The sequence below is a fragment of the Bos grunniens genome, chromosome 11, assembly GCF_055505025.1.
Source record: "Bos grunniens cultivar Pamir isolate PY7600 chromosome 11, Bosgru_T2T1.0, whole genome shotgun sequence".
In the NCBI taxonomy this organism is placed as follows: domain Eukaryota; kingdom Metazoa; phylum Chordata; class Mammalia; order Artiodactyla; family Bovidae; genus Bos; species Bos grunniens.
In genome coordinates this window covers 82,927,382-82,950,434 of record NC_141175.1, presented here as the reverse complement: position 1 = coordinate 82,950,434, position 23,053 = coordinate 82,927,382, and the positions used below count along the sequence as shown (strand labels likewise).

Here is a 23,053-nt window from a genome sequence, read left to right as displayed (position 1 = left end):
GTTTAAAACAACGAAAGGATGCTTTTATTCTCTGCAGCTGATGAGTTTCCGGCAGTTGGACTGGCAGGTGTTTGTATTTTTTCCTTTAAGCATAGTATCTTTTAGTTCACAAATTATTGTAATACAAAAAAGCAGCACTTTAGAAGCAATTTTTTTTTTAATTAGTGAGGGGGAAATACTCACTAATGAATTGTCTTAATGTCCTGCCTCCAAATCAGTATATATGAATATACACACATACCTGTACAAAACATGTATATAGTAAAACATTTTAAATTTCAGGTCTATGTGCAGAAGTGGAAAACTGTTGACAGAGCTTTTCTTGTTGATTTTCATAAGGCATAGGTTAGGTGCGTTTCATGCCTAGTTTCTTTAGCATCTCTTTTTCACAATAAAGGTTTTAATTTTAAAACTTGTCTTGGAAATAGCCTCAGGTATAGTCAGTGTTTATGCCTTAAAGAAAGCATATTGTTAACCACGTCAGTTTTAACTTTTTCTGCTCCAAAGATTAAAAACAAAACTCCTAAACTTCTTTTTAAAGAAAAATTGTAATGAATTAAATTATAGGGTTAGTATAAGAAATGTAACATTCTTCAGTGCAGTAATAATACGCTTCAGTTTATCAGATACATGAAAAAAACGGTTTTTTAACATAATATTAGAACTTACCATTTCTCATCTCATATATACTCTTGCTTTCTTAAAGGAATAGTGTAGTGTAAGATTTTTAAATATTAATCAAGTATTCTTTATTCATATAAAAGTGTTTCTCATGTAGTAACATTACTTGTGGAATTTTTCCTTAGCTTTTAATTTGTTAATGGCTGTCTCTTGAAGGGCTCGAGGCAGGTTTATATTATAATATGACATGAGTAGTAACTCTTAAATGGTTACTACAGCATCTATAACATGAGTTAGAGTATTTCTTAACATGTACCCCTTTTATGACATTCTTCTTGCCCTTCAGGAGCTTACTATCTGGTTTTAAATAGGTATCTAGAGGTGTTTAATCCTAAGTAAAGGACCAGAAGTGGGAGTTGAAGGGGAAGGCATCATTTAGAAGGCAGTGCTGTGTATCAAGCACATAACTTCTAAGAGATGACATTTGGAGATTACTGAAATTATCCTCAATAGACTGTGGCTTTTTAAAACCGTGAAATAACTTACTTAGAAGTCCAAATATTAGGGAATGATAACTACTAGCTCTTTTTTTGCTTTGTATTTAAGTTTGAACAGCATGTAGTATAAGTACTGTATTAATTATATATGTATGATATTTATATATATATATTGCATGTAAAACCTCAGTGTCTGTTTATAAGAAATATTACAGTAACATTTTGATTTAAAAATAAATGGATTCTAAAACTTTTTAAAAGTGTAAGGAGATAATCTACTTCCCAAATCTGTAGTATGTTTTTATGTCTGTGTGTGATATCTTGTCCTATAGTTGTAGTTGTCATAGACTGTTATAATGCCTTACCTTTGCATATTGCTGTATAGTTTACAAAACTTTATCTCATTTAATCTGCACACTAACCTTGAGAGAGAAGAAATTATTTCCCCATTTTTAGATGAAGAAACTAAAGTTCAAGAAGTTTGCATTTTTTTGAAAAGACTTCAAATCCAGGTTTTTCTTTTCCCTTTCGTCTTTTTCTGGGGTGGGGGTTCGGAGCCTGATTTGTAAGGTTTGTATCCAATGAGAACACAATACAAAAGAAGGAAAAAAAACCTTTTATTCCTAGTTTATTTGTAGTCAGCTGACGTTAACATGTTGATGTACATGTTTTTAGTGTTTTCCTGTGCTTTTTATACACAGTTAAAATTATACTATAGATATAATTTTGCGTTCTGGTTTTCTCATTAGAGCCTAACCATTTTTTTCACTTGAACTCAGATTTTTCTGATGGGATCAAGTGTTCTTTTCCTTATCCTATTACTGACTTTTCATAACCCACTTGCATGTCGATTCTAATGTACTTGGATATGAACTGTTCTTCCTCTAAATCAGCTTCTTAATTTTTCACTGTAAGTATCACCCAGCCTTAAAATGTTTGACTCTTAGCTATTTTTGCCTACCACATTAAAATCTCTTCTAAGACTTATCAATTCTTGTCACCTTTTCACATTCCTTACTTTCCTTTTCTGACACCACAGTTGAAGGCCTTATTTTTCTGTGTTTGCATTATTGCATAGCCTCAAGAATCTCTACTTTGTCCATAATTTGTTTTGTAAGGGGTGGGAGAGGGGGAGCCTTTTCCAGATTGCTGCATTGCCTTAATGACTAAATTCAAGCACCTTAGCCTTGCTGTCAAGATCCTCCATAATCTGTTTCTACTGTCTTAACATGATCTGGCCTAAATGACCTATTTCTTTTTTCCCATATTTGATTGGCAGTTTTTCATCCCTGTGTCTGTTCTGTCTTGAAGTACCCTTCAAGGCCCAACTCAGACATTGTTTCTTTTCTGAACACTTTCTTTGTTCTCTTTCATTCCCAACTCATAGTATCCACCCTTGAACTTTTAACACAGGAACGTTTTTAGGGCACTTAGCACAGAATATTTCTTCTCAAAAGGTAGAAGTAATTTTTGCAAGTCCTAAAATTACTGTAAGTCTTATTTCTACAGCCAGATTATAAACCCGCTGAAAGGCTGACACTCATGTGTGTTTAAAATCTCATAGCAGAGCAGGGGCGATTTCATGATCCTGTGAAATTGGGGGGAAATTACTAGGGAACCAGTATATAACTGGCAACGTACAACCTTTGCTCTTACCATCATTTCTTAAAAAAATGATAACTTGAAGACCAAAAAATTACCATACACAATGTCAGAGTAGAATCCTTAAAAAAATTAAATAACTCTTTATGTTCTTGTTTTTTTCTGTTATTTCACCTGAAATAAATGAAAATTGTCTCCCAACTTTGTTGAAAATTTAATAAAGAACTGTATCTCAGGTTCTAGGGTAGTGTTTATCAAGTGGAAGTTTTGTGAATCACTTATTAAGGATTTAGAAGTCAGTTTATTGAGGGTCAAGATGAATATTTAAAAAAATGAGAGAGACGGAAAGGAAAAAAAAAGATTATAAAATATTCGTGCTTTGCATGATATTGCTTCAAGAAATTCTCAATTTCATATAAATATGTTTGCCTTAGATTGCAGAATAAGATTTATTTTACGGGGGAGTCACAATTCAGATGAAAGATACGTTTTTAATGCCTGTTACTCCCTATCTTTGAAAGACTAGGCGGGATGGCTGACATATATGAAAATGTGGATGAACAATCAAAAAAAAAAAAAAACAATCAGAAGTAGGAGTTATAATGAATTGTGCTGTTTTTGAAAAGTTTTTCAATTCAGTCACTCGGTCGCGTCCAACTTTTGACTCTAAATATAATGATTATACCATAGTTATCATCAGTAGCAGCAGAAGTATATCTGTAGTTCTAGAATCAATTCAGGCAAACTTCATATGTAGAAATGTGGTTTTATAAAACTGATAAGCTAGGGTATTATACTTACTTTGCAGAAGGATTCACCATATTGGTTTTTTTTTTCAGCTTTCCTGATGTATTTCTTTGTGTCTTGACTATCTCTCCATTTTATTAGCTTTTCAGAATCTATCCAATCTTTAAGGCGTGGCTCAGGTACACTTGTGGAGAAGGAAATGGCAACCCACTCCAGTGTTCTTGCCTAGAGAATCCCATGGACAGAGAAGCCTGGTAGGCTGCAGTCCATGGGGTCGCACAGAGTCGGACACGACTGAAGTGACTTGGCAGGCAGCAGGTACACTTGTCTTTTTCTGGAAGCTGTACCTGATTATTCTAGTCTTGCACTCAAACCATTGCCCTGTAGAGCTCCTAAGGTCAAGGAGACCAAGTGCATATACCTTAGGGATCTAGGAGTATAGCCAGAAGTTATCTACTTAAACATTCATGTGATTATTTTGCAACCATTTTAATAAAGATTAGTTGAGACAAGAATCATTGATACATGCTAAATCTATGGGATATTTTTGATGAGGAGCAGAATGTTTCTGTTCAGTCCCTCAGTCATGTCTGACTCTTTGTGACCCCATGGACTGCAGCACGCCAGGTTTCCCTGTCCATCACCAACTCCCAGAGCTTACTCAAACTCATGTCCATAGAATCGGTGATGCCATCCAACCGTCTCATCCTCTGTCGGGACGAGCTTCAATCTTTGAAGCTTCCAGCTTCGATCTTTCCCAGCATTAGGGTCTTTTCCAATGAGTCAGTCCTTCGCATCATGTGGCCAAAGTATTGAAGTTTCAGCTTCAGCATCAGCCCTTCCAATGAATATTCAGGACTGATTTCCTTTAGGATGGACTGGTTTGATCTCCTTGCAGTCCAAGGGACTCAAGAGTCTTCTCCAACACCACAGTTCAAAAGCATCAATTCTTCGGCACTTAGCTTTCTTTATAGTCCAACTCTCACATCCATACATGACTACTGGAAAAACCATAGTTTTGACTAGACAGATCTTTGTTGGCAGAGTAGTCTCTGCTTTTTAATATGCTGTCTAGGCTGGTCATGGCTTTTCTTCCAAGGAGCAAGTGTTTTTTAATTTTGTGGCTGCAGTCATCATCTGCAGTGATTTTGGAGCCCCCCAAAATAAAGTCTCTCACTGTTTCCATTGTTTTCACATCTATTTGCCATGAAGTGATGGGACTGGATGCCATGATCTTAGTTTTCTGAATGTTGAGTTTTAAGATTACTTTTTCACTCTCCTTTCACTTTCATCAAGAGGCTCTTTAGTTCTTCTTCACTTTCTGCCATAAGCGTAGTGTCATCTGCATATCTGAGGTTATTGATATTTCTCCCGGCAATCTTGATTCCAGCTTGTGCTTCATCCAGCCCAGCATTTTGCATGATGTACTCTGCATATAAGTTAAATAAACAGGGTGATGTGTACAGCCTTGATGTACTCCTTTCCGTATTTGGAACCAGTCTGTTGTTACATGTCCAGTTCTAACTGTTGCTTTCTGACCTGCATACAGATTTCTCAAGAGGCAGGTCAGGTGGTCTGGTATGCCCATCTCTTGAAGAATTTTCCACAGAATGTTTGCTTGGTCTTAAATATCTCCCCATACATTGCATATTAGTTAGAAGGGAAAAAAATAGTAACTTTATACAGTGATGAAATCAGACAGTGCCTTGAGTGCATGATCAAAATAAATAGCATCAGTGGACGTTGTGTGCCTCTGAATATGATGCCCTGCAAAGAGCACATCACTTAGGTAGTTCTCCAGCGAGGAATGCATAACCTGGATGTAATCATGAGGCACATATTGGACTTCAATTGGGGAACATCCTATTTTATAAAAGGGTAGGGGGGAGACTGTACTCTTTAATGTTAATGTTACAAAGACAAAGAAAGGCTGTGGAAGTGTTTCAGATTAAAGGATACTGAAGAGACATAACATCTCTTCATGATACCTGGTCCTAGAATAGATCTTGTATTAGAGGGGAAGATGCGGTAAAGGATATTATTGGGTCACTTGGCAAAATTGGAATATAGATGGTAGATAACATAAAGGTATGGCATCAGTGTTGAACTTTCTAAAGTTGATAACCTAAGGTTATATAAAATAATATTTTTATTCTTAGGAAATACATGCTGAACTTTTTTTTTTAGGAATAAAAGTCCGTGATACATAACTACTCTCAAATAGTTCAGGAAAAATTATGTATATATGTTTTATATATATGTATACACACACACACACACATATACAGCTGTATTTGTGTGTGTATGTCTTTGTGTTTGTACTAGAGAGGAGGAGGGAGGGTGGAAGGATGCTCCTGTGCAATAATGCAGATGAGTAAAATGTTAACAGTAGATGAACTTGGTTAAAACTGTACAGGTGTTTTGTACTGTTCTTGTTCTTACAGCTTTTCTGTAGAAATTGAAATTATTTTTAAATGAAAAGTTTTTAAAAAAATCATATGACTTTGCATTAAACTCCATAATGTAGGATTTTAAAAGTAAAGAAATATCTCCTCTCCCAGAAAATTCCAGGCTAACTCTTGGGATAAAACTGTGGCTCCAAGAATGTGTTCATGTATATCATGTGGTTTCCCTTTATCCCTCAGCCTCGGTTTGAGAAGCATGCCTCTGGGCCAGAGGCAGCTGCGGTTCAAATTTAGTCAGCAGACATGTTTTGTTTGGCCTTTTTGAGTGTGTTAAAAATTGGGAAATTTCACATAAAAATCTGGATCTTTGATTTCTTTTGAAAAAATGGGCTGATCTTGCCGCTGTCGACTTGCATTCCAGATGCTCTATATACTCACGGAGTGGTGTGTCAGGTAACTAGCCTCAGCCCTGCCTTACGCCTAGCTTGTTTCAAGTGTTTGCCTCGTCGCCTGGCCCCTGTAGGCTGTGTTCACAGCCTTTCTCTCAGGGATCCCCAAACTCTGGGCCGCTCACTGGTACCTTCTGTCACATCAGCGACAACATTAGACTAGAAATAAAGTGCAAGGACTTCCCTGGCGGTCCATGGGTAACACTCTGCACTCCCAGTGCAGTGGGAACTAGATCCCATGTGCCGCAGCTGAGACCTGGTGTGGCCAAATAAGTAATTTAAAAAAAAATGCAATAAAGTGCACAGTAAATGTAAGTGTGCTTGAATCATCCCCAAATCATCTCTCGCACCCCAGGTCCATGGAAAAATTGTCTTCGAGAAAATTGGTCCCCCCAGAAAGTTGGGGACTGCTGCAGCTTGCCCAGGAGATGCTGGGGTATCTTCTTTGTGCTTGTAGTAATTTGAGAATTAAGTTGTTAAAATGATGCCCTGAGACTTGCTAACATTCAAGTGTGTGTCTCCTATAAACAAGGACATTGTCCTACATAACCGTACTACAGTGAGGAGAATCAGGAAATGAATATTGATACGTTACTACTGTGTCACCCTCAAACCCATTCATGTTTTGCTAATTATTTTAATAACGTCTTTTTTAGTAAATAACCAATTCAGAATCAAATGTTGTATTTACCGATAGCTGTCATGTCTCTTTAGTCTTTTTGAATCTGGAGCAGTTAGTCTTTCCTTGGCTTTCATGAACTTGATGCTCTGCAAGATAATAGGCCATTTGTTTTGTAGAATGTCCTTAAATTTGATGTTTCCTCCTGATTGGATTCAAGTTATGTATCGTTGGTACAGAAGTCCCAGAGGTGAGCTGTGTTTCGTCTCATTGCACCCTATCAGGTGGCACACACTTTTGATTTGTCCCATAACTGATGATGTCCATTTTGACCCTTTGATTAGGATGGGGTCTGCCAGGCCCTTCCATTGTAAAATTAATTTTTCTAAAAACTTTGTAATTAGTATTCTGTAGGAGGTTCTTTGAAATTTTGTAAATATTCTGTTCCTCGTCAAACCTTCACATTACTGGTTTACTTAATATATCTGTATGGAATCAGCTGTCTTATTTTTTTTCCAATGGGTTATAATCCATTATTGTTTATATATTGATAAACGTTCTTTATGGTTCTTGTAATTTTGTAACCGTGTAGTAGTATATCTTACACTTAAAATTATGTTGAACACATGGACTAGACCATTCATATAAGTTAGTGTGAAGGAATTTGCTGTAAGTGGGAAGCCATACAGGGTGTTTGTTACTGTTATGTTTCTGTATTTAAATAATCAGCAATTATTGAGAACGAGATACTGTTATGTGGTGTGTGTGTTCGGGGTAAAAGAGAATATAGTTAAGCAGCAAAGTCAACCATTTTTTTCCCCTTTAAATATTGTGATCATCTTTCCTTTTCAGAGAGTATAAATATAAACTTTAATGGATCATATTCCATTATTTGGACATCTGATCTGCTTAGGCTGTGTATATAGAACATAATTTAACATATTCTAGATGACTGATTCTGTGCTGTGATACGGTGGTGCTTCTGAGAGCTGTTTGTGTAGAACTGTTTCCTCCATACACTAAATGATGCTAAACAGTTATAACTGCCCTCCTTGCTGTTGTCATTCAGTGTCAGTGTGCTTTACCCTTTCCTCTGTTTTTATATATTATTTAAAGAGTCTCACCCATAATATTTGAGTTTATATATCTTGAAAGATGATTCTTCTCTTATTATTAGACCTACAGTTTGACAGTAATTTCTTCTGGGGATGGGAATTGCACTGTGAGGCATATGGGATCTTAGTTCCCCAACCAGGAATCCAACCTGTGCCCCCTGCATTGGAAGCTCAGAGTCTTAACACCAGGAAAGTCCTAACAATAGTACCTTAATGTCAAATATCCTTGATGGTCTCTTTAAGTGTCATTTTTCAGTGGTTTGTTTAAATCAGGGTTTAAACAGGATCATACATTGCATTTGGTTGCTATGTCTCTTTTAATCTATAATGTATATTTTCCTTTCCTTTTTTCCCCCCTAGTTTACTAAAGAAACTAGACCTTTTTTCCTGTAAAGTTAAATTAACATGAGTACTGATTGTATCTTTTGTTTTTTTTTTTAAGCATGTTTCTTTGTTTTGTCTGTCCTTTAAATAGAAACTTACAGATTTTTATTTATTTGATGTATTTTGATCTGCTGCCATTACTCTTCTAAATTTGGGCGCTTAGATTTTCCTGTTTTGACCTGTCAGAGCATCTTCACATTGCTGCTTGAGTCCTGATCCTGGTGCTTTGTCAGCTTCATTGCTTTCTGATAAGATGTTCAGACCTAACATTTACACTTCCTGCTCCATTTTTACAGTCAACTGTTCTTCTAAGAAGTTGTGGTTCCTTTTGGTAGAAAATGGTACTCTAGGCTCTAGAGGTGCTTGTTGTTACTAGATTGGTTATTGTTTCTAATCCAGCCTTTCTTTTGATTTCCAATTTTAAATTTGCTGTAGACTAGGAAGCCAGATAACAAAGCTGTTTTGACTTATATAAGGGTTGTTTCGGGTCTCAAAAAAGAACCCAGGAATCACGACCTATGCCTTTTGAAATTATATGGTATAGCACAGGGACAGAATCATACCTAATAAATATTACTAATATTGGTGATGTGTGACTAACATAATGTCAGATGTTCCTCAGGATAAAATGATAAACTTCATTTTCTCACCCTAAGGATCCATCTTTTATTTTTCCCCTAACAATTTTATTTATTTATTTATTAATTTTTGGTTGTGCTGAATCTTTATTGCTGCACAGGCTTTTCTCTAGTTGCAGTGTGTGGGCTACTCACTGTTGTGGCTTCTCTCGTTGCAGAGCATGGGCTCTAGGCATGTGGGCTTCAGTTGTGGCTTCCCGGCTCTGGAGCACAGGCTTAATAGTTGCGGCTTGCGAGTTTAGTTGTCCCTCGGCATGTGGGATCTCTGGATCTCAGATCAAACCCGTGTCTCCTGCATTGGCAGGCTGATTCTTTACCACTGAGCCACCAGTGAAGCCTTCTGAATGAGGCCTTTAATAAAATACCTGAGCTTTTAGTTTATAAACTTGATGATATGTACATGTTTTAAATTATAGACCACTTATGTTCCCTATATCTTCATTTTTAACGTTGTCTTTTGTTTCTTTTGTTTTTCTTTTAGGATAAATCTCTGAATTAATGAGCTGTTAGTATCTTGAGAGTCAAATTATGCTATATTAATATTTGTCATATTCCATAATAAGAATGTATTTCTTTTCCTTTGCAAAAATTTTTTCCAGAGAATGTACCTTTTCTGACTTTTCAAAATGGATGAGTTCCTAAAGTTGAGATGACTTGCTGTTGTAAAACAAAACTGTTTAGTTTTGATACCTGACATTTTTTTCCCTTAAGTCATTTTTCACTCTTGTATGTAACTTCTTAGGCTGATTTTTAAGTGACATGTCAGAGAAAATGACAAAATTTGTTTGTGTTTTTCTTTGAGGCATTTGTTCCAGAAAAGTGCCATAACTGACTTCTGTTGATGAGTGGGAGATTTTTTTTTTTTTTTTTTTAACTTTGGAGGATATCCTGTTTTCAGTTTAGTTGGGGCATAGCCTTTGACTTTCTTTGACTGCTTTGAGTACCTCTTGGCATTCATCTTATTTTTTTAATCCTCTCCAATTATAATTAGTGAGGATTTTTTTTTTTTGGCACAAACAATATTTTCTTGATTTTTAGGATCTATTATTGTGGATCGTATAAGATGTAACATATTGGGGAACAAAGTTTAGAATAAAGAGAATGGCCAGGGAAGTAATCAGTTTTTGACTTCTTTTCTTGAAATCTTTGTGAATACTTGTGAGTGAAATTTAATGATTATACACACACTGAAACTTGCGCACTGTGAAACTCCTTATCTTGGCCCATTAGTGCATACTGTAATTGGGCGAAGGTTATAGGTTTGAGTCTCATATAGGCCACTTATTTGCGTATGTTTCCTGGTCATAAACACGGTCATTAAGTAAATAGCTTTTGATTAGCTTCTTTGGATCACACTCTGTGCTAAGTGCAGTGGGAAATTGGTGATTGAGACTCTCGAAATCCCTGCTCTCATGAAGCTTATAATTCTGTGGGGGATTCAGGCAGTATTTATTCAGGAAATATTTATTGAATGCTTGGTATGTGCTCAGCACTCTTCCAGTGTGCTTCCAGCTATAAACATAGTTCTTATGGAGCTTATGATGTTGGCTTTTAAAATACAGAGTAATAAGAATTGTGATGGTGAAGTATGGGAAGCTTTGGAAACAAAGGAGGGCTACCTTAAACTTCCGCCATCCAGCCTTTTCTGTTTTATTCAAATGCATGTCTTAGTTTTGGGTGTAAGCAGAAAAATAGAGATCAGGTCACAGTAGCCTTCCCAGCTCGTGAAAATGGCTTAAAGGGATGACATTTACTTTTTTCTTCTTCCTCCTCCCATATACCTGAGAAAATGATGAACTACCAGTAGCGCTCACTTTGGTTGCAGTTTTCACCCCATGCAGAGACCGTTGTCAGCTTTGTTCTCCTGGTGTCGTCCTAACTTAAGTCAGTGAATTCAGTAACTTCCATCCTCTCTGTTATCTGTGTAAGTGGTGCTTTTCTGAGATATTTGCTTTTTCCATGTCTTTGTTGGAGTATGAGTCCTGTGATTAAGTCAGTGGTCTTTGATATACTTGCTTTAGGAAATAATCATTGAGGCAGTAGTTTATGGACTACATCTCAAGAAATTTGGTTCATGTGGCTAACTGTTTGAAAGGGAGCAGCAGAGCAGAGGCGCTAGCATTTATTCAGCTGTGAATCCAGGAAGCATGTCAGATGCTTTCCATAAACTGTAATAACTAAATGGCAAAGAAGGTTGTTAAAGTCATTAAAAAAAAAAAAAAAAAATACCCTCGGGTAACTTGTTAACTAGATTGGGTAAAACTGAACTTGTTATTACAACCCTACATATGAGGGTGATGATTCTAGTAGTATCTGTGTTAGACTTTTGGTCACTGAAATGAACTGTTGCTGCTAGTATGAGAATCTAATAATTGAGCAAATATTTATTCACTAAGTGCCATGTGCCAGGAATTGTTTTCATACTGGGAATATGTCAGTCAAGAAAAGAAACAAAAATTCCTGCTAAAGCATATACTATAGTGAAGGGAGATAGACAGTGAACAGTTTTCATTTAATTATTCACTCTTAGGATGTGATTCCTGCATTATCTATTATAAACATACTGTCCTTTTTTTCATGTAATAGATGGTGATACAGCCTGTGTGGTCTTTGGTTTTGTGAGATAAGCTTAGAGAAAAGTAATCTTGGGGAATGCAAAAACAGATAGGTAAAATATTGACTGTGCTGTGGCTACTATCATTGAGCATCTTAGTCACTGTATCTGATCATATGACAGTTTTGAAATAGTATATGTACTTCTTAGATGTCCACACTCAGACTCTTAAAAGTCTTTTTGTTTCATATTTAAAGTTTTATTGTTTACTATAGTACTTTTATATGTTTGAATATATATTCCCTTGAATTGTAATACTTTTTTCTTGTGGAAAAATGTGATCATATTTCTCTAAAATCTCTTGTTTCCTCTAGGTCAGTTACTGTAGATTTGTCAACCTGGATTCGGGACCCCTATTCAGTTACTAAGGAGAATTCCCAGGATGCTATGGAGCTCTCCAGACAGCTGTCTGTGGGTGGTGGTGAGAGTGGAGGCGAACAGTGGGTTGTGTGACCAGGGTGAGGTCACCTCTTTTACCTTCTGGCCCTCCTTCTTTCCGGACTTTTAACACCTGCTTTGGTACTTTAAGCAGTTTGGGTTCTATGCTGTGTTCTGAACAGTTGTTTAGTAGTAGTACCCATAAGATGATGTTAGATGTGTTTTGGATGGAACTCACGGGGGTGTGACTATGTCACAGCAACAACAAAGAAGTTGTTCCAGTAGTTTGAAAACCACTGGTGTAGTTTTAAGTGTTCTGACCCACTATAGGCAGTTGTTTTCATGTCTGGAAATTAGTGACTTCACATTTGATCTTTCCTGCTCTCATTTAACTTGCATGTGGCCACCAGAATGTTTTATTGTCACTTTCTGGCCTGAAAGCTTTTTATCATTTTCAGCTTCTATGAGATGAACTCTTGGCTTGGGCTACCTGGCTCCAACTTACTTTGCCATTCTTAGCTCTTTTTTGGGGAATCTTAGGTGGATTCATTCTCTCACTATCCCTTTTCTTGCCTCATTTCTTGCTACCTTGTTTCTTATGCCATAATTTATTATATATTACATATATAATATGTTGATGGGGTTGGCATATACCCTTGGGAAAATTAGGAAATTTGAAAAGCAACAGATAATGACACATTCCTAAGAGTTGCATGAGAAAGTGTCTTTAGAGTAAGGTTTTATGAATTGTTTTCTTTTCCTACTTATTAACTTGTTCCTGCTTCTCAGCATTGGTATTTTGTGTAACCCTGGATAAGCCAATCTTCTTTTTTGCCAAACTTCATTGGACTTCTTTAAAACTGAGTGTATTCTGTTCCTTTAGGAATTTGGTATTTTTGCTATCAAATACAATGCATTCTTGATAGCAAATTCTAACTCATTTGTTTTAAAAAATCACCAAACACCTCATTATCATATCTTGATTTTAGTGAAAAAGAGTAGAACTACAGAGTAGTTTTGAGAATTCAAATTTTTAAAATCAGCTTTATTCAGCTGTGTGCGCGCTAAATTGTTTCAGTCACGTCTGAATCTTTGCAGCCCTATGGACCGTGGCCTCCTAGGCTCCTCTGTCCATGGGATTCCCCAGGCAGGAATAATGGAGAGGGTTTCCATGCCCTCCTCCAGGGGATCTTCCTGACCTTGGGATCAAACCTGGTCTCTTACGTCTCCTGCATTGGCAGGCAGGTTCTTTAGCACTAGCGCCACCTGGGAGCTGTGCTTTACCTGTGATAAATTATGCCAATTTCAAGTGTATAGTGGGTCTTCCAAAATTCATATAGTTGTGTATCCACTACCACGATCAAGGTATAAACCATCTCGATTACACCAAAAAGTTCCCCCCAAAGTTCCTATACCACCTTGCAGTCAGTCCTTTCCCTCCACCCTGTTTCTGGCAACCACTGATTTGCTTTCTTTCCCTATATTCTGCCTTTCCTAAAATGTCATATAACTGGAATCTTAAAATCTGTGGTCTTTTGTGCTTTTCACTTAGTGTACTTTTGAGATTCATTTGTGTTGCATGTTTCAGTAATTTATTCCTTTTTATTGCTGAATAGCATTTCATTGTATGAATATACCACAGTTAGTTTATCCATTCACCAGATGATGGACATTTCAGTTGTTACCAGTTTTTGGCTATTATGAATACAGACAGCTGCTGTGAACATTGGAACTTTGGCTCCTCACAGCCCTGCAGCCACTAATCTGCCTTCTGACTATAGATTTGCCTGTCTGGTGCTCATTTTTTTAAAAAATGGGTTGATTGTCTTATGATTAGATTTTGAGAGTTCTCTGTATACTATGGATGCAAGTCCTTTATCAGTTATGTGTTTTGCAAATGTTTTCTTCCACTTTGTGACTTAACTTTTCATTTTCTTAACAGTGCCTTTTGAAGAGTGGAAGTTTATTTTGATGAAATCCAGTTTATCAATTTACTAGGATAAAGTTTGTCTTTTATAGTACATTTTGTGTCCCATTAAGAAATCTTTACCTAACCCAAGATCACAGATTCTAAAAGAAAACTTTGTCTGCTCACAACACACCAAATGTGTGGGTTTTCCACACCACTAACTTCCTGAAATTAGTGCAGATCCTATAGATTAAGGTTTCAGTCCCCCATGACTGCCTTCCTTCTCCAGATATCAACTACAGGTTCAGACCTCAGATACTTCTGACTGACCACTTATAAATGGGAGATTCCTATGCCCCTTCTTGGATCTGATAATATGTTAGAATGCCTTATAGAACTCAGGAAAGCACTTTACTTCCTGTTACTGGTTTATTATAAAGGATACAATGCAGAAGTACCCAGATGGAAGAGATGCATTGGACAAGGTTCTTAGGAAGGAGTGTGGAGCTTCAATGCCCTCTCTGGGCATGTCACTCTCCCAGCAACCACCTTGAAGTGTTCATGTACCTGGAAGCTCTCTGAACCCCATCATTTAGGGTTTTAATGAAGGCTCCGGTATATAGGCGTGATTGATTAAATCATTGACCAGTGTGGCTGAGCTCAAATTTTCAGTCCTTCTTACCTCCCCGGAGGTCAGGGGGTGGAGCTGAAAGTTCAAACTGTTTAATCAAGAAGTTGATTCCTCTGGCAACCAGCCTCCATCTTCCAAAAGTTACCTCTTTAACATAAACTCAGATATGGTTGAAAGGGGCTCTTCACATCTCTATTACTCAGAAAATTCCAAGGATTTTAGAAATTCTATGCCAGGAACTGGGGGCAAAAATCAGTTATATATATTGCATGTTATGTCACAATTTCTCTCCTATTTTCTTGAATAAGTTTATAGTTTTTACTTTTATTTTAGGTTTGTGATCCTTTTAGAATTAGTTTTTACATATGGTATGAGGTACGAATCAAGGTTCATTTATTTGCACATTGATACCCCTTTGTTCCAGCAACATTTGTTGAAAAGATTAGGCCTTTTCCTTTGAATTGCCTTGGCACCTTTGCTGCAAATCAATAGACTGCATATGTGTCAGTCTATTTTTGGACTCTGTATTCTGTTCCATAGATGGCTATGTTTATCATTAAGTAAATACCACACTGTCTGATTACTATAGCTGTAAAGGCTTCAATTAAATTTTTTATATTTGAAAAATAATTTAGAGGAAATAAATTTAACTTTAAAACTTTGTAGACTGACATAAAATTACATAATTCAATGATTGTTAACATTTTATATTTATATTTCAGAGTTTACTTTTTAAAATTACTTTTAAGAACACAATCTCTTGATTCACTAATGATTTTAAGAATTAGAGCAGGCATTGATATTCATATTTTATAAATGAGGAAGCTGTGCTATTTAAGAGGGATAGTTTAAGATCAAGCTGTAATATTTAAGAGGGATAGTTTGAGTGTGATAAAGGAAGAACTAAAGCCCAAATGTTATGCCTTCAAAAAATCCAGTGTGCTTTCCCCTATAGCACACGGCTTTCATTTGCTACTTCTTTTTATTTTGAATATCGGAGAATGAGTATTTTATGAAAAATTGAATCACTAGATTTTATTTAAAGTATAGAGCTATAGGAGAACAGTTAATCTGTTTTTTTGGTCACCAACATCACAAGACACATTAAGAAGTCAAAATTGGACTTCATTCCCCCACCCCCACCCCCCACCCAGTGATGTGTTTTACAACCAGAATAGGTATTTACAGTTTCATTTTAAATTTAGAAGTGCAGGAAAGAAGCAGCAAGATTTGTTAAATGAAAGCTGAAAGATTCCTTCTAAATGAACTGTTTTAAGAAATGAGGATATTCTTGCCATAGTGAGAATAAGAACAATAAAACTTAAACTTTAGACTGTTTGAAGTCTGAAATTATCTATAGTATTCTCTTATGTTGCCATCACATTAAGTCTTTCGTCCCCAAATCCCCACACCCTCAGATCATATTTAAGAGATTCTTGCAGGAATACTGGTAAAAGATGATGACACCTGGGGCTTTGTGTGGTAGAGGTGGAAGAAGTGGTAGCTTTGGGAATGTATTTTGGAGAGGCTGTCAATGTGCCGATGGATGGGTGTAAGGGATAAAGAAGAGGAATAAATCATGATCCCATGCTTATCCACTTAGAGGTTTTTTCCCGTCATCAACTTGATGGTGCTATGCACTTGGTGTGGAGAATACCTAGATGAATTAGAAGAGCTACACAATGGAGGAAAGGAAATCAGGGAAGCTGCTAAAGTTCTTTTTTTAAGTTAATTTTTATTGGCATATAGTTGCTTTACAGTGTTGTTTGTTTCTTCTGTACAGCAAAGTGAATCATTTATACCCCCTCTTTTTTAGATTTCCTTCCCATTTAGGTCCCCAGAGAACATTGAATAGAGTTCCCTGTCCTATACAACAGGCTCTCATTAATCTATTTTATACATAGTAGTGTATATATGTTAGTCCCAATCTCTCAGTTCATCCCATTCTCCCTCTTCCCCCTTATCCATTAGTTTGTTCTCTACATCTTTATCTCTTTTTCTGATTTTCCATTATCTATACCATTTTCCTAGATGCCACATATAAGCAATATTATATACTTGTTTTTCTCTTTCTTACTTACTTCACTCTGTATGACAATCTCTAGATCTGTCCACATCTCTGCAAATGGCACTGTTTTTTTCCTTTCTATGGCTGAGCAATATTTCATTGTATTTATGTACCACACCTTCTTTATCCATTCCTCGGTTGATGGGCATATTTAGTTTGCTTCCTTGTCCTGGCTTTTGTAGTAGTGCTGCAGTGAACATTAGGGTGCATGTATCTTTTTGTAATGGTCATTTTGCTGGGTTATATGGTAGTTCTGTTCCTAAAATTTTGTTTTTATTGAAAGCAATATCACATCTCAGACTGAGAAGATAGAAACAAGATGAAATTCCTTATGATCTTACCTTCCTAACAGTCATTTAAAGTGTTTTGGTGTATGTGTTTACTGTTTTGTATAGAAATTGGCAAACTTTCTATAAAGGCAACTACTCAATTCTGTTGCGGCATGAAGGCACCCATAGATAGTATAGTTGGGTGTGCTTGTATTCCAATAAAGCTTTATTACAGCCACTGAAACATGAACTTCAGTTAATTTTCTCATATTGCAAAATATTCTGGTATTGATATTTCCCCCCAAACATTTAAAAATGTGAAAATTGTTCTTAGCTCACAGGCCCTACAAAAATCACTGGCAGACCAGATTTGTCGTATGCATTTGCTTTGTGGTTATAGTAATAGCTTACATTGAATTTCGTTACCTGCTTTTTGTGTTTAATATATGTATAAATGTGTACAGTTCTAGTTGAAAACCAAAGTGATCACAACTGCTAAATAATCTGAATAAGCTCTGATAAACTTAGAGTTTACGAAGTACCTTTATGTTATTTCTTTTAATTCTTAAAATAACAATGGGAAATATTTACTGAGCTTAAGGTGGCTCAGAATCACTGCAGATGGTGACTGCAGCCATGAAATTAAAAGATGCTTACTCCTTGGAAGAAAAGTTATGACCAGCCTAGATAAGCATATTGAAAAGCAGAGACATTACTTTGCCAACAAAGGTCCGTCTAGTCAAGGCTATGGTTTTTCCAGTGGTCACGTATGGATGTGAGAGTTGGACTGTGAAGAAGGCTGAGTGCCGAAGAATTAATGCTTTTGAACTGTGGTGTTGGAGAAGACTCCTGAAAGTCCCTTGGACTGCAAGGAGATCCAACCAGTCCATTCTAAAGGAGATCAACCCTGGGTGTTCCTTGGAAGGAATGATGCTAAAGCTGAAACTCCAGTACTTTGGCCACCTCATGCAAAGCGTTGACTCATTGGAAAAGACTCTGATGCTGGGAGGGATTGGGGGCAGGAGGAGAAGGGGATGACAGAGGATGAGACGGCTGGATGGCATCACTGACTCGATGGATGTGAGTTTGAGTGAACTTTGGGAGTTGGTGATGGACAGGGAGGCCTGGCGTCTTGCGATTCATGGGGTCGCAAAGAGTCGGACACGACTGAACGACTAAACTGAACTGAAGGTGGCTCAGATGGTAAAGAATCCACCTGCAGTGCAGGAGACATGAGTTTGATGCCTCGGTTGTGAAGATCCCCTGGAGAAGGAAATGGCTACCCACTCCAGTATTCTGGCTTAGAGAATTCCACTGGACAGAGGGGCCATGGGGTCTCAAAGAGTTGGACATGATTGAGCAACTTTTCACTTCACGTCACTTAAAATACATGTTATATACATAGTTGAGGGTAAGGATTGTGCATTATCATTGGAATTATTAGTCTCTTACCTCCACTTCTCCATACATAACTAGTTTTGTTCTTTGAAATAAGTTTTCTTCAGCAGCAGGGCTTATCCCAGTAGCTCTGCAAATGTGTCCTCAAGGTTTCCTTCCCTTAATTCTAATTTGAAAAATCCAAAGACAGGACTTTGGTCTTGCTTACATCAAATTTTTATCCCACTGCTAATCATTATGTTTACGAAGGGCAAATTCATCATTTAGGAAGATACAATTCTCTTTTGGAACCAAAGTCTAGAATAATAGGAGAAAAGATTGAGTAGTCTCTCAAATGAAGGTCTAAAGGGTAGCGCACAGCCACTTGGGGGAATTATGAATTGGATAGCCCTACCAAATCATGTCTATTTACAATCCTTGGTTAATTCACTGATTTAATTTTGTGTTCTTTTCTTTTACTTGTTTGTATCACACTGAGTTCTCTTTCCTTCACTCTAGTTTTCATTGCTACTTAATTATTTTAACACCATCTCAAATTTAATTTTAAAAATCTCTAGTTTTGAAAGTCTCTTTCTCAAGAGTCTAGGTCTTATGCCTCAGTGAAAATTACTGTCTCCTTTTAAAAAGTCTGTATTTTTTCTGTTGTTTCCTGACCACTCCAATCCCTTAAATACTAATATGCTTTTAGAGCAAAATCTTGGTCCAGTCTCTTGTCTCTTCTATAACAACATAAAAGGTTGGATGAGAAATAAGTGAGGCTCATTTGGAAACCCAGACACTAAGATATGAGTATATTTTGCTAGAATAATTGGCTTCCACTAGGGCTGCAGTCCATGGGGTCGCTAAGAGTTGGGCACGACTGAGCGACTTCACTTTGACTTTTCTTTCATGCATTGGAGAAGGAAATGGCAACCCACTCCAGTGTTCTTGCCTGGAGAATCCCAGGGACGGGGGAGCCTGGTGGGTTGCCGTCTCTGGGGTCGCACAGAGTTGGACATGACTGAAGCGACTTAGCAGCAGCAGCAGCAGAATTCAAAAGCCCCTGAAGCAGTTGCTGCTGTCTCAGGGTTTTTAGGGTAGTTGATTCCACTGTCATTTTCAGTTTTCTCCATAGCTTATCTAGAGAACGTGAGATTCTTGGTTCACCTGTACAGGGTGTCCAGGTTTTTGCTAATGAGAGAAATGATAGGTGAAACCCAACAGTAGTAAGATTGTTTTGCAGGTTCTGAGATGATAGAGAGTATGGTGGAGAGGCCATGAAATAGACGTTTCAGTTGATTGGATCCATCAGCCAAGCATTGGTCTTCAGCTGCATCACAGCATGCTTCATAGTGCAGTACTACATAACGTGCAGACAGTTCATCCTGCTGAAGAAGAAATTAATAAAAGGTGGTTTGGGGATGAAGAATTAGAAGAAAAGCATTTAGAATTTTGTCTGTTGTGTAATTGTTTAGACTGATGGTAGAAAATTTTCTCAGGATAGAAATTACTGTGGAAATTTTATTTCTTAGGGCCAAACCCAATCTAATGCTGTAACGAGGACTAAAATGATTTCAATTCTTTTAAGTTTGGGCCATTTGTCATCTCAGATTTCTTAATATCCCCATCTCAAATTCTTTTAACTTAATCACACTATAAAGTTTTGGGTTTTCTTTTTTTTTCTTGCCATATAAAGTGACGTTCACAGGTTCCGGGGATTAGGACATACATAAAGGGCCATTCTTACATAGCTTTTCATTTGTTATTTATTGAGAGTAATATGCATTCTTATTTTTAAATGTGTTGATCTTACTTTATTGTCAGCTGGTTTTAAGATCTCCCTTTTAGCATTTTTAGGGCCATTCATGTTTTGCTTATTTTAATTCATATTTGCAATATATTATTTTTATAGCCTGTAAATAAAAATGTATACAAAGAGATGGTTACTGTAAACTCTTCACTTCTAATGTTAAGTGTTAATTAGAATAAGCTACAGTATGTGGTTAAGAAAATCATCTTTTAAAATGAGATTAGATAAAATATATTCGTATTTCATTTACTTTTCACTTCACATGTTTTCTATTCAATTGTTTAAATTTTTATTCTGGATTTGTTGTAGTTATGTACTCTGAATACAAATCCTTTGTCAACTATATGTGCTGTTAATATTTCTCTTCACAACTGTGAAGTTATTTCCTTAACGGTGTCCTTTGATGGATAGGAATTTTAAAACTTTAGGTGAAATCTAATTTGTCATTTGTTCTCTGTGACTCATGCTTTTACTTTAGGTCAATGATTAATTATACTTCAGATTGATTTCTGTATGTGGTATGAGATAAGGAATAAAGATCATTTTTTCCTTATGCTCCGTAATAAACAGCACTTTTTGTTAAAGACCTTGCTTTACTTTCCTATTAGGTTTGAATATTACCTTATTAAAATAATTCTTCAAGTAGTTACATAGTTGGATAGATAGCTCATTGGTTATAGAAACTGTGCTTCTAAGTTCAGTATTACAGGTTCATTCTTTCAGGATCAGTTAACTTGGTCTAGTTTTGTGGCCATAGATATATTTCTAATCTGCTTTTAGCCAATTGGTAGACCTATATAGCCTAACTCCATTGTGCTACCAGATAAAACATTAGAGCATATCCCCTCCATGATAATTCACTAATTTAATTTAGTGTGAAAGACAGTACATTATTACATTTTTTAAGAATACAGTATGCATAGTAATACAGTGCTTATTGTGGCATACTCAGTTTTTGTGCCTTACTAAAATAATCAGAAGTACATTAATTCTTCTAAACATCAGGAAATAATTTTCCAGAATTCTGTATAGAGTGGAAAATGGAGACATGACACTATAAAGTCTATTTGTTGTTAGGTTTTGTGGGTAAATGATAATTATAAAAAATTTAGGACAGGAAAATTTAAAATGCAGTTCTTCATATACTTGTGTCAATATATAGATATATTACATAGACCCATTCATTGGCTTACATTTCTGAGAAATCCGCATTAAACACAAGTCATCTTTTAAGAGGCTGAATTTCAGTTATATTACTGTGGTAGGATTTGTGCCAACCTTTGGTTAATCATTATCTTGTTGATTATGTTTGGTTCAAGATGACTCATTTTTCAAGGAGCTTTATTGCAACATTGCATATTTACTACAGGAAGCCTGGACGGAAGTGGAGCATCAGGTCAATGGAGATTTTTTTTCTCTAAACTTGATTGTACCAAGTGTTATTAAAGTTAATTATTTTTCAGTAATTGAATTCTCTGTAGAGCCTAGTATTTCATTAACCAGATGTTATAGGATCAGTTATTCCTTTTTCATGACAGACAGGTATATATACACAGTTTGATGATTGTTTAAATATTGATCATACTTCATATCATACTTTCGGTTGCATTTGGATAAAATACTGTATCTTCATTAGGTTGAGTATTATAATTAACTGAGAATTTTGGAAACATAGAGATTTCAGTTGATGAAGATTTGAATGTATTTATATGCTGAGGGCAAATGACCAGTAGATAGATCAGAGGTGAGGGGAGGGGGCCATGCATGATGGACATAACTTTTCTACAGATAGTATTTAATATTAGGAATGCTGTGTAGTACATTTGGTTTTTAACCAGAGACAGACTGTTTCATTGCTGAGAGAAAAGGAGGTAAGGATACTGATTTGGGGAGGGTTATTTCTACCTGAAGTCTGCTATTTTCTCTTTAAAAGAAGAGGCGAGGATACTCAGTAAGTATGAGGTAGAAATGGTGGAGTTGAAAGCTGAAACTGACTTCTGAGAATTTGAAGTACTGAGGCTAACGCGATTGGCATTTCCTTCAGAAGTGTAGACTCAGATGAGTTTGATGGCCTTGGACTTTCTGGTCACGTCGGCGGTGTGCATCATTTCCCCCATCCTGCCCCCACAGTACTCTGGTAAATGTGGAGGACAAAATTTGAGAAAGAGGGAGAATGGCATAAGAAGAGCCATTCTAAGAGTGGTTGAAAGGATATATCTTGGATGTCTGGACTGGATAGGGAAAGAAAGAAGCGAAGCCAAAACAAGACTGATGGGAGAAAATGGAGGAACGTAGCACCAAAAGTTTCCCTGAAGCTGAAGTGTGATGATGGGTGGGTTGGCTGGGAGCAGGGGTAGGGGGTCGGGGCGGGTGGCAGTGCACAGTGTGAAAGAGCCAAAGGATAAAAGGTGTTAGTTATAGGTCAAAACTATGAATTTTAAGGTTTCAGATGAATAATTGTTCTGGGTTATAAGGTCCAGAGTGATCATAGAGGTAGATTGTTCAGTTGAGTGTTTGATGTAAAGATCATTGTAGTTGGATATCTCCTTACTCCTTAAGGAGGAGAGCAGCTAGGATGTTCACAAGGATTTGGAAGTTACCTGGTTGATGGTGCCTAAAAAGGCAAGTGAGGCAGTAAGACAGGCATTAAAACTTCTCTGTTAAGTTGAGGAGTAATGGGGAAGTTGATTGATGACAGTGATGAAAATTAAGTAGTGCCTGATTACAATTAAGGAAGAAAAGTTGTAACAGTAGACTTTCGGAGTAGTCATATGGTCATATGTGTGCCACAATAGGAAAATGATAAGAAAATGCTGGTATCTCCCAGTCTGTTGTTGGAGAGGGGTACAGAGAAAGATAGGTGGAATGAGGTTCTGTTAAGGGTCTAGGAAAAGTTTATTCATATAAGAAGCAGCATTGC

The 23,053-nt window shown here is 36.7% G+C and overlaps 1 protein-coding gene across 12 annotated transcripts in view; it reads left to right on the top strand.

Moving 5' to 3' along the window:
* EML4 (EMAP like 4) overlaps positions 1-23,053 on the top strand; it is a 155,081-nt gene that overhangs the window by 3,125 nt on the left and 128,903 nt on the right. For 7 of the 12 annotated variants that reach the window (XR_015137087.1, XM_086327286.1, XM_086327284.1 and 4 more), the window contains exon 2: positions 12,006-12,149. The exons of the other annotated variants lie outside the window; for them this stretch is intronic. Coding sequence is in view for 6 of the 7 variants with exons in the window: in XM_086327286.1 (XP_086183412.1) it covers positions 12,074-12,149 (76 nt within the window). In the remaining variant the exon portion in view is untranslated. The remainder of the gene's footprint in view (positions 1-12,005; positions 12,150-23,053) is intronic. 12 annotated transcript variants of the gene reach the window in all.